This window comes from Chaetura pelagica, unplaced genomic scaffold, assembly GCF_000747805.2.
Source record: "Chaetura pelagica isolate M959 unplaced genomic scaffold, ChaPel_1.0 scaffold559, whole genome shotgun sequence".
Lineage (NCBI taxonomy): Eukaryota > Metazoa > Chordata > Aves > Apodiformes > Apodidae > Chaetura > Chaetura pelagica.
Window position 1 is genome coordinate 1,201,807 of NW_009970722.1, and position 11,318 is coordinate 1,213,124.

General features: G+C 41.1%; 1 protein-coding gene across 1 annotated transcript in view; it reads right to left on the bottom strand.

Moving 5' to 3' along the window:
• Positions 1-249: 249 nt before the first annotated feature.
• The window catches only part of MAP1B (microtubule-associated protein 1B), a 68,696-nt gene continuing 57,627 nt past the window's right edge, over positions 250-11,318 (bottom strand). Inside the window, exons 4-6 of the mRNA XM_010006376.1 lie at positions 4,022-10,544; positions 1,595-1,833; positions 250-918 (exon numbers count right to left, since the gene is read on the bottom strand). Of these exons, the coding sequence (XP_010004678.1) occupies positions 763-918; positions 1,595-1,833; positions 4,022-10,544 (6,918 nt within the window). The 3' untranslated portion in view covers positions 250-762. The remainder of the gene's footprint in view (positions 919-1,594; positions 1,834-4,021; positions 10,545-11,318) is intronic.

Consider the following 11,318-nt stretch of genomic DNA (forward strand, 5'->3'; position numbering starts at 1 on the left):
TGTAGACTGGTCAGTTCTGGCTGGAATGGGTGGACTTTCACTGGGAGCATGCCTTAGACCAACAATTCTGCATGTTGAAAGAAAGCTTTTGGACTTCTGGATGAGGTGCAGACTACGTGCATATTTGGCCTATGATTGTTATGGTATGTCAGTATGCAGAGTTCAAATTAAAGTGGAAAACTGCTGAAGAGCGCTTAGGTTGTACGTCCCTTCCTATTCCTAACCACATTCTGTTTCTTTTTATTTTCAAGCTACCTTAATTCTGTATAAAAAAGTATCCCCTTGCGATAGCTTAGATTGTTAAAAGTTTAAAACTTTCTTTTCATGTGAGAGCATAAGCAGACTGCAGTAAGCAATACATCTATTGCCATGAGAGTAATGCAGATCTAATTATTTATTAGTTTCTCCTCCTACCATTCTCTCTCTTTCTCTCTCTTTGTGTTTCTTTAGAGGGCAAATGCCTCTACCTGACAGAAGTCAGTTGGGGCTGCTAGTGCATGGTTTCCAAACGTTCAGCGGAGATGAAACTGGATCTATATTTTCGCAGTAATTTGAACCCTACTATGGGAATACTGTTAATTCCCTTAGCAATCAGCAAAGACTGAAAAATATTAGTGACTTGCATCACCATGACACAGCATAGCATTTGGCAGGTATATAGTTCAGCAGTTGAAATAGATGGGTTGAATTTTTAGAAAAGGTGTTTTCAAACTGAAGAATCTCTGGAAACAAAGTTTAATCTTGTGGTGTGTGGTCTCGCTCTTACAACTCAATCTTGCATGCAGGAAAAGATTCATCTTGCATAACAACAGTGCTGCTGCTTGCCAAAACCATGATGTTGAGGTCCTGTTGTTTCTCATGGGTCTCTTGGTACCATTCCCTCATCACTTCTGAGTCATGGGTTGGGATCAAAGTCACCTGCAACACAAAACACAAGAAGTCCTGAAGAATGGAGAGTAGAAACAGCTGATAAGAAAAATGCCAATGTAAGAAACCCCATCCAGCAAGTATGTTTCCCTTTTGGAAAGACTAGGTCTTTATGCAATTAGTACTTGAATAGGATGGATAAAAGGAAACATATAATGTGTAGGTAAAACAAAATTACTACAAAGAAGGAGGTTATCAAAATAAAACCTTGTTTTTTTAAGGTGCTGAGATGCACTGACAGCTCTTCATATTGTGACCAAATACTTTGTTTACTTAGCGATCATGATGGAAAGGCACATGAAGTTCCTATGTGCACGTGATTATCATATATCCCATGAAACCTACACTATTCTTCCCTAGTTACAAACTGCAACATTCCTAAACTTGGATCATTTATAGTATTGCATTAAGATGAAACAGCCAAATGTCCCTGTAAACAAGCTCCCAACTGTTTTATTCACCAGGAGCAGGTCAGAAAGTCCAGAAATGGAAGGACTAGCTAAGTGCAGAGCAGCTCTGTGCTTCACTCAGGTGTCTTCTCACATCATTAGTGAAATGCAGTGCCCTGCCTGGGCAGTCCATTCCTAGGCAGCTGCTGTTGCACTCCAGAGGCACTCCGGTTCCCAGAGGGTAAATTTTCAGGTAGAGATACTAATGGAGAGCCTACCTGCATGTTACTCTCCCACTGTGCCTTGCCCTCCAGCAGGGAGTCCAGAACAGCCCTGCTTGGCTCCTCAGCTGCAGAATCATTCCCGCTCACCACATAGTAGGATGACCGCACCCTCTTGAAAAACTCAACATCAACATTTTTGCTGTTGCTGTGGTTGGGAATGTACACCAGATCCAAATACACTGGAGGTCCTGGAGGCACTGCTGTAGATTTTGCCACTTTAGTATTCCCAGGTCCTTTGGAAATCAAACAACAAACAGAAGATACCACAGACTGGTTAAAACCATGATTTTATCAATCACTGTTATAACCACTAAGATGAGATGTGTCCAATTATGGCATTACCATCCTATATCTAATGATATATTCCAGCTTTGTTGTATCTGAGTTACAATTGTAATCGGAGGAAAAATCTGAATATCTGTTACTATATAATACAATAAAAACTCAGTGCCACAGAGGCAACAATTAACTGAACCTTTCTCAGTAACATACTACTGTTACCTGGCAACTACCATGCAGGGCTGTGATAAACTAACTGTCATTCAATGAATGGTGTTACTGCTTTCCAAGTGAATAAGTACAGCTTTTTTGAAAGTCTCAAGTATGCATGATAATAAAACCTAAGGTCACACAGGGAGCACTGCAGTTTTGAAAAAGTCCTGAGATATGGGATATCAGCACATAGCAAGAGATGGTAGCTGTTGATATGCGTAGTTTGCCTTACAGGTGCATCAGCAAGATACTGTATGTGAACAGAAAGAGGAGTGAGTAAGAGATTGGGAGGACAGAGAGACTTCTAAAGCAAGTACTTCAGGGAACTGGGAGCAACTGTTTGTTTGCCTGCTGGATCCTTATTTGCATACACAATTTAGCCACTTGTCACAAAAAGCAGGGGGAATCAGGCTTTTACTGCTGTACATTGTCTAATACTTGTTTTAAGTATTAAGCAAGTACTAACTACTTGTTTAAATAAAAAGGAATTTCAAAGTTTAAACAGTCCCATAATAAATGCTATCCAAAAAAGGCAGCTTTTCCTATGCATTGGATCATGGCATGAACTGATAATCAGGATTCAACCAGTAATTGTATCCAGATGATCACCATTTATATTCTATTAGCCTTTCCATGTTGTTTCATAGGATTAAGTTTGGTAAATAATTATCTGAGCAGTATCATGTATTTAGGGCCACATTCTGCAAGGCCAGCAAAGTCCATTACAGTTGCTGAGCATGTACTGCCATTCATCATAGGGCAATATGCAAAACAAGCATCACAATGTGGTAAGTTTTCCTGAACTAGAGAGTTTTTAGTATTGGTTATGTTACGAAAGATTTTATCATCTTTTATAATGAGAAACCTGTGATACATCTTCCTGCATTGTGGGTACAACACTGGATAAAATATTAGGTTACACTTAAATGTAAGATGTTTACACTTAAATGCCATTATCAAATAGAGCCTTGGTCTGTTACAAAGAAAAAGAATCTCATATAGAGCTAAAGTGCTGGAGAAATGTACAGTACAAGTAACTACACTGCTGCTTTGCAATGCACCTACTAACAGAGACATGAGAATGATAGCGTAATAAAGAAACATTGGAACACTTAAAAAGAAGAAGCTAAAGGCAGGTGAATGCTGGTTTGTTTGTACTGAATTCTAGACCTGCTCCTTGTAAAAAGGCTTCAAGCAGAACAGGCTCTCAGTCCTGACAACAGCAAAATCAAAGTATCCCCCAAACACTCCCTAACAAGATCTGCCAGAAAAAAACAGATTTGCAAAATGCCTCCTTCAGTAATCTAATTCATATTTTATTACTTCTTATGATACACAACAGTAATTCAAAATTACATTAACTTTCTGTATGTTTACTCATTACTGATGGCATAAGACTTTAACTGGGTTACGTGACATACATGCTTAGTTCACTGACAGTGCTCTCACTACTGTTAATATTTTTTTAAGTACTCCTTTTAAGATTAAGCCAGCAAATAAGAGCATCCAATGATTGATGGTACCTTTGCCTCCCACAATACTGAATTGCATTAATATTAGCAGAATTGTGCCTGCTTGTTTCTTAAAATGAATAAAGTGGTTTGCTTTGCTGCTTATTTCACTTCACCAACAAAAGTGGTGCTTTTCAATCTATTGGTTGGTTAACAGTTTAGACAACTAGTATTAAGTTCTTTATATTTCATGTACTCTCTGAGCAAGTCGACACATCAAGGTGCTCAGATTACAAAAGTTAATTTAGTGAATTTCATTTATTTAAATATGGCCTTTATACACTGGATTTATATTTAAAACCTGGTCTTAATTTGGGGGTCTGCTACAAACCACATTTTTGTCTAATATAAAGGCAAACCACCCACACTGCAACAACTAAGAAAATCTTAACAGCAGGGAACTGCTATCTGTTTTTACCTGCGCTTGCAGTCTTTGCTGACTTGGATGTTGTTGTATTTGCTGCATTTTTGGTGTCCTTATCTTTTTCTTCCACTCGCGACTTTACTTCTGGATTAGAGATATTTTTGGTTGCTTTCTCCACAGACTCCTTCTTTTTTGGAGAAGCTGTTTTGGAAATTTTGTCAAAAGATTCTTTTATAGCTGGCTTTGGTGAAGCCACTTGTTTTGATTTACCATCACTTTTCTTAACAGGAGACGATGACTTGGTTTTAGTACCCTGCTTTTTTGTCTTTGTCTTTTCTTTGAGGTCCTTCTTCAAAGGTTTACCCAAATTCTGATCAACAGGCAGAGCCTCTGGATCAACCATAGACACATCAGGGTGCCTAGGGGACGGACTGCGATCCTGCATCGGGACAGGCGGCGGGTCAATGTGTTTGTACGTAATTGTCTTGTCCGTTGGAATGGTTTCTGATTCATCTTCTGAGTCAATGTTAGCATCTGCAGTGATGGAAGGACATTCCTCAGTCTCAGGGGGAACATCCGAATCAGTCTGAGATGGGGCAGACTCGCTCACGGATGTAGGAGGGGTTTCATCACACTGCCGCCCCTGCTGCCTTCCCCCGGCAGGTGGCTGGGCTCCCCCCGACTGCGTTAATGGTTTCTCTTGATCTTGAGACTGATCTTCACTTGCAAACCACTCAAGGGGGTTTGGGTTGATAAATGAAGGAGAAAGCTCAGTTTTGGGATGCTTATACTCACAAGAGGACACAAGGCATAAGTCAACATCTTGACGGGATCCTGATAATGACTTTCCTGGAGTGAAATGTGCACTTGCCTCATAGGAATAGCTCGTAGCTTCAGGTGACCCACTGGCTCTCCCAGTTGTCTCAAATGAGTATTCTGTGGCTTCAGGTGAGCTGGAGGCCTTCCCAGTTGTCTCATAGGAGTAAGTCATGGCCTCTGGTGACCTGGTGGTTCTCCCAGTTGCCTCATAGCAGTAGCTAACGGCTTCTGATAACTTAGTGGTTTTCCCTGTTGTCTCATAGGAGTAATTAACAGTATCGGGTGATCTGGTAGTTTTCCCACTTCTCTCACAGGAATAATCTGTGTCCCCAGGTGAACTAGTGGTTTTGCCAGCTGTCTCACAGGAATAATCCATGGCCCCTGGTGACTGGATGGCCTTCCCTGTCTTCTCATAAGAATAATCTGTGGCCTCAGATGACCTCATATTTTTTCCAATTATCTCATAGGAATAATCTGTGGCCCCACATGACATAGTAGTTTTCCTGGTTGTCTCATAGGAATAATCTGTGGCCTGAGGTGATCTAGTAGATTTCCCAACTGCCTCAAAGGAGTAGCTAATTTCCTCTGGTGACCTAGTAGTTTTCTCTGTGACCTCATAAGAATAACTAAGTTCTTCTGGTGATCTGCTGCTTTTCTCTGAATCATCTCTTTCTGGGCTGAGTAAAGGTTCTGGGCTGTGCTTTGTTAGGGGTTCCTGGTAACCAAATGCTTTGACAGAAGACACCTGCAGTGATAATGAAGGTGTATGACTAGCTGACACTGCTTCTGTCATTGCAGGAGGTGAATCTGGAAACCTAGGAGAGTACAGAGGAGAAGATTCCCTTGGAGTTAATGGAGATAGGTCAGACTTTGGTGACAGCTTTTCTCCTAGGCTCTGCACCTTTTCTGAGGTAAAAGAAGAATGTAGTGACATATCTCTGGGTGGAACAGCACCTGAAAAAGTTTCTTCTGGCAGTGGTGAAGTTACCTGAGAAGGTGTATGAGCTGAAGAAGTTGAGGATGAAGCTTCAATTTGAGAAACTGAAATAATTTCTGAAATATCTTTCTCCTGAGAGTAAGATGACTGCTCTACAGGGGAAATCTTCTGTGCAAAAGTAGGCTCCTGTATATCTGAAGGGCTATAATCTACTTCTGTTGGTCCATTTTCAGATATATGGTGTATACTAGTGCCTACTGTAGGATATTCTGGAGATTGCCTACTAAAGTCTATTGCTAATGACTGCTCAGGGGACTCCCGTCCAAATCCTACTGACATAGCTGACTGCTCAGGAGATCTGTGATCATGCACCAGTGTTCTTGCTTTTGCAGTTTTAGGGGAGAAATCTGGTGGAGAAATTGACATGGGTCTTGGGCACTCTTCCTTAGATGGAGACATGTCTGTTTCCTGAAAAGTTGTTGGTGTTTGCACAACTGACACTGAAAGAGAATCATCAACTTCAGTAGAATGGGGGGATCCAACCTCAGCATGCAAAGAAGGAGATACATCATCAGTAGTTGGTTCTGGAAATGAACTAGTCGCAACAGATGCTGTAGAGACAGAAGCCACTCCTTCTATATGGGAATAAGTGTCTTCTGCTACAACCTCATCAACAGGAGTTGCAGACTTGTCTGAAACAGTGCCTTCAGAAATGGACATTTTGGTATCTTCTTTTAAAGAACCAAACTGGCTGATATCTATTTGAGTAGGTGAGAGATCACCTGCTAATTTCCGCTCATCCAAGACCAGTGAAGACTGGGAGCTGCTGGGTTCTGTATCCTCCATTTTCCTGTCAAGGCTGGAGCCTTCCTTCATTACCATAAACTCCATACTTTTTTCATCTTGTTTTTCTTGGAAAAGGCCCACTGAGCTGGCTTCAGAAGCTGGACTCATCTGAACTGGTGATTTTTCTTTTTCAGGCTTCCCCTCAGAAGGACTTCTGTAATCTCTGGTGGAAGATGTTAAATCAGCACTCAAAAATGTATCATAAGTCATCTCTGAACCTATCAGTGGTGGACTCCGTAGAGGTGAGAGAACTTTTTCAATAGGAGATTCTGAATCTGGCACGGGCTCATCCATAGGGCTTATTCTGGGTTTTGCAGACTCATCTTTGACTTCACTGATTTCAAAGCTGATGGGAGCTTCTGTTGACTTTTCACTGGTTTCAGAAGGAAGCTGACTGGACTTTTCATCAGTGGGAGACTGATAATAGGGTGTGTGGCCAGCACTACCAGCAGCAGACTGTAAGGGAGATGCTACTTCTAATGTTTTATCTTCAGGGCTTGCACAATGCTCTTCAGCAACTTCTTGACGTACTTCAGACAACTTAGCAATGGGAACAGGCTCAGACGAGACTTTGATCTCATTGGGAGTGAGTGAAAAGTTCACACTACGTTCACTCAGTGGTGTTTTGGCAACAGGTGATGGAGGGGACAAACTGTCAGATGGACTCCTGGCTAGACTATGTTTTCCACCAACACCTTCTTGATGGGGTTCTTTGATTTCTAATTTGGCAGTGCCTTGGATTTCACTTTCTTTTTGCCGGTACACATCTTGGAATGCAGATTTGCAGAATTTGTCTTCCTCTAATGATGAAGGTGGTGAGATGGTGGAAGCTGAGGCATTATAGTCTTTACCTTCTGTGGCTTCTGTTTTGGATCCTTCAGATAATCCATTAAAAGCATCTGGAAATGGTGAAAGTTTAGGTCTGCCAAATTCTTGAGAGTACAGTGAGGTCTCATACTTGGTAATGTTCACATACTCCTGAGAGGGTGACTCACTTTCCTCATTGTTGGTTTCATCACTCATGACATCCCGGGGTGTTGACATTTCATCCATTGGAGTTGGTTCACTGGATATTTCGATGGTAGATTGGGTGTAACATGAAGTTGCAGTGAATTCCTCAGGCTGATCCTCCCTATTTTCTTCATCAGAAACAGTGGCTTCACTTTCTGAACCACCAGGTAATGTCTCATCATGAATAGAAGAGGCTCGCTCAACTGCTGGAGACCGAGGTTCTGAGCATTTTGTTGGTGTAATTATGAGTAGGCCATATTTATCTTCAACTTCACCAGCTTCTGTAGCTTTGTCTACCACAGCCATCACATAATCTTCTTCAGCTTCTATTATTTCTGTTTCCTCTTCATCTCTGCTGTCTTCTGCCTTGTCTTCCTCCTCTTCTTCAGTCTCTTCAGTTTCTGCCTTCTCTATTGCTTCTTCTCTGTCTTCCTCAGCCCGCTCATCTGATGCCTCGTAATCTGCCTTTTCAATATATTTGTCATCTTTAATGTTAGCATCTGCTTCAGCCATTATTTCTAAGCTCTCTTCAATTTTTCTTGCTTTCTCCATATATGGTTTTGTGGTCTCCAGTGGTGTCTTTTCTTCTTCATCTTCACCTTGTTCTTCAGCTTCTTCTGTTTCTGCCTTTTCCTCATAATCTCCTGCTTCAGATGATTCTTCCAAGCCAGTTCCCTCATCTTCAAACTTCTCATTGTCATCAACCCTGTGCTTTTCCACAGGTTCCAATTCTTCAGGTGTTTGTTCACACTCACCCTCAGCCTCTGTGGTAGTTATGCCTTCATCAGAGGATTCAGCAGGTCCTTCATTATCTAATTTTTCTTTTTGTACTTCAAATACCTCCTTTTGTACTGTGCTAGTGAGTTTCAGTTCATCCTCTATAAGTGCAACTTGAGGTTTTGTTTCTTCTGTTTTTTCCACTTCTTCAGCTTTTAATTCCTCAAAATCCTTTGTTAAATCCTCTGGTGAGGACATAAGGGATCTCTCTGCCTCAAGTTCCTTTCCACTGCCTGTAATTTCTGCAGCTGCTACAGTTGTGGCAGCAACTCCAACTGCTGCAAGGGCAGCTTGTGCTCCACTGACTTTGATCTCCTTCTTCACAGTCTTAACTTTTCCCTTTTCCTTTGGCTTTCCAGCAGATGCCGCTTCTTTTTTAGCTGGTTCCTCCTTCTTCTGTGTTTTGGGCTTTGCTGCTGGCTTTTTGGCTTCATTCGAAGGAGTAGCTGTCTTCTTTGTTTCTTTAGGAACCTTTTTGATGTCTTTTTTGGCTTCTTTTTCTTCCTTCTTGATTTCTTTCTTCTCTTCTTTTTTCACCTCTTTTTTAGGTTCCTTTGGTGAAGCTTCTTTCTTCACTTCCTTCTTAATTTCCTTTTTCTCTTCCTTTTTCACCTCTTTTTTAACTTCTTTCTTTATCTCCTCTTTTTTTGCTTTTTCTTCTTTTTTGATGGGTGTTTTCTCTTCTTTTTTGATGGATGTTTTCTCCTCTTTTTTAGAAACCTCCTTCTTTGGTTTTTCTTTTTCTTCTTTCTTTTCTTCAGGTTTGGCTTTCACTTCCTTTTTCACTGCCTTCTCCTTTGACACTTTTGGTTTTACATCTGTGCCTTGTTTTTCAGGAGCTTCAGATTTTACTAATTGTTCTTCTTTATTTGTTATGTCTTTTTCTGTCACTATAGGTTTGGTCTCCACTTTTGCTGGTTTATCTTTTTTAACTGGAACTTTTTCTTTGCTTTCCAACTTCTGAGGTTTTTCTGGTACTAGACTAGGCTTTGCAGGCTCTGGTGTTTCTTCTTTAGATTCTTTTCTGATAGGCTTGCTCGGTGGTGTCTTTGCAATAGGCTTGAGACTCTCCTTGCTGTCTGCTCGTTGCTTCACCTTTGCTTGTTTCACAGCTGGGCTAGCAATGTTTTCCGTTAGGTCTTTTTGTGTAACCATTGGTTGTTTAAGGAAGTCTAAGTGTTTGAGCTTTTCTAGTCCTTCTAGAATATTATATTGGGTGCTGTTTCCTGGAAAGAGAACTCGGATTATTTTTTCTGCAGGGTTAGCTGGATGCCACACAATCAGGGATGAGACTGAGGTGAAGTAGGACAACGGAATGTCTAGTTCTTGACCATTTGGCAGCAGGAATTCAGCTTTGTCTTTGTTAGTACCACTCCACTGCTGCATGAAATAGTGCATCTCTTTGCTATTTTTGACAGGATTAAGCACATACATCTCAAGCTTGCCAACTCCCATTTTCTGAAATAAAATGATGGGGTCAATGGTATTTCCCAAATTTCTGAAAAGAGGTTCTGGTTTCATGGACAATTTATTTAAATATTGGAGAGTAAAACAAGCTTCTTCCACACTCCTTTTTACTCTAAAGCTAGGATCCAGATTCTTCAGGTTCTCAGGAACATTAAGGAATACAACTCCTAAATCAGGGGAGATCAGATTTTTCATCCAGTCACTGTTGGTAGTAGATCCTTGGGACTGTTCCTCTTCTAGTTCAGCTATCTTTCGCTGAAGCATGCTATTGATTCCTGGCAGGTTGTCATCTCCAATGTGAGTGAGCAGAATGGAATCTACCCTGTCCAAGTGTCGGATAAGTTTCCAAAAGCAAGATTTTCTTTCAGATCCTCCATTGATAAGCATGTTGAATCCATTCACTGCAAATAATGCAGAGTCCCCTCTTCCCCCGGGGAAAATATAACAGCAGGGTTTGGAGAGTTTCAAGAAGCCTCCTGAGGTTGGAGGTTCCAAAATGTCAAAGGGTGATGGCACTTCTACGGATTCCGACAGATATTCTGTGAATTCAGACAGTCCTTCCATCTCTGGCAATATGGAAGCTGAGTTGAGTTTAATGTTAATAAAGTCTTGGAGGTTGTGTCTGTCAAGATTGGAATTTTTCCAGTCGCCTTCCTCAGGGCAGAAAAGAGTCAGGCTGGCTTTGTTGGCAGGGTGTGTGGTGCTTAATAATTCACCAATCTAGAGTTGTAAAACATAAAACCAAGAAAATGCATGTAAATTCATTTTTAAATTACAATTAATGTCAGAACATAGTATTTCCTGATCAGATTAGATACAATCTTTTTTATTCACTTCTGCATTGGTGAGTACCCACCCTAGAAGAAAAATGAACCTATTACCATGATTAGTTTATTACTGTATCATTTTAAATACAAAGAAGGATCTTATTCCTGCTCACCGTTGCCCAAAGGAAAACAGTACCCCAAGGTTTCCCTTTCCCTCCTCCACCCTTTACAGGAGGAGGGAACAAGCTTTTGTATGGAGGGGGTATGAGCACTATAAGGGTAATGCTGCCAGAGCTGCCACTGTCTCTGGTGTTCATGAGTCTCCCTGGTGCCTCAGCTCATCCAGAAGAGCCAGCCCAACATCTAAGGGACACAGCACATCCTCTTAACAGGCAGAGAATAACTGCAACCGAGAGGAGACCAGTGTCCTCCCAGGGGCAGCTGCCTTCTTCACCCCTTCTCTCAGGGGTTATACTCCACCACACCATTGTTACTGCAGTTCTTTCTGTAGACTGGCTCCTGAAAAGTCAGCGTCACTCCCGGATTAGCACAAATTACAGCAGAAATGTTTTCCACAACACTAAGAAATAAGTTATTTATTCAAAAATGCGAAGAGCTACAAGTTTTTAATTTCTGAGTCTATGAGGTACAGGGATAAAGAGAAAAAAAAAAAAAGTGTTAGGGTTAAAAATACAGATATGCTAAAGCTGAATAATTTGAAAAGTCT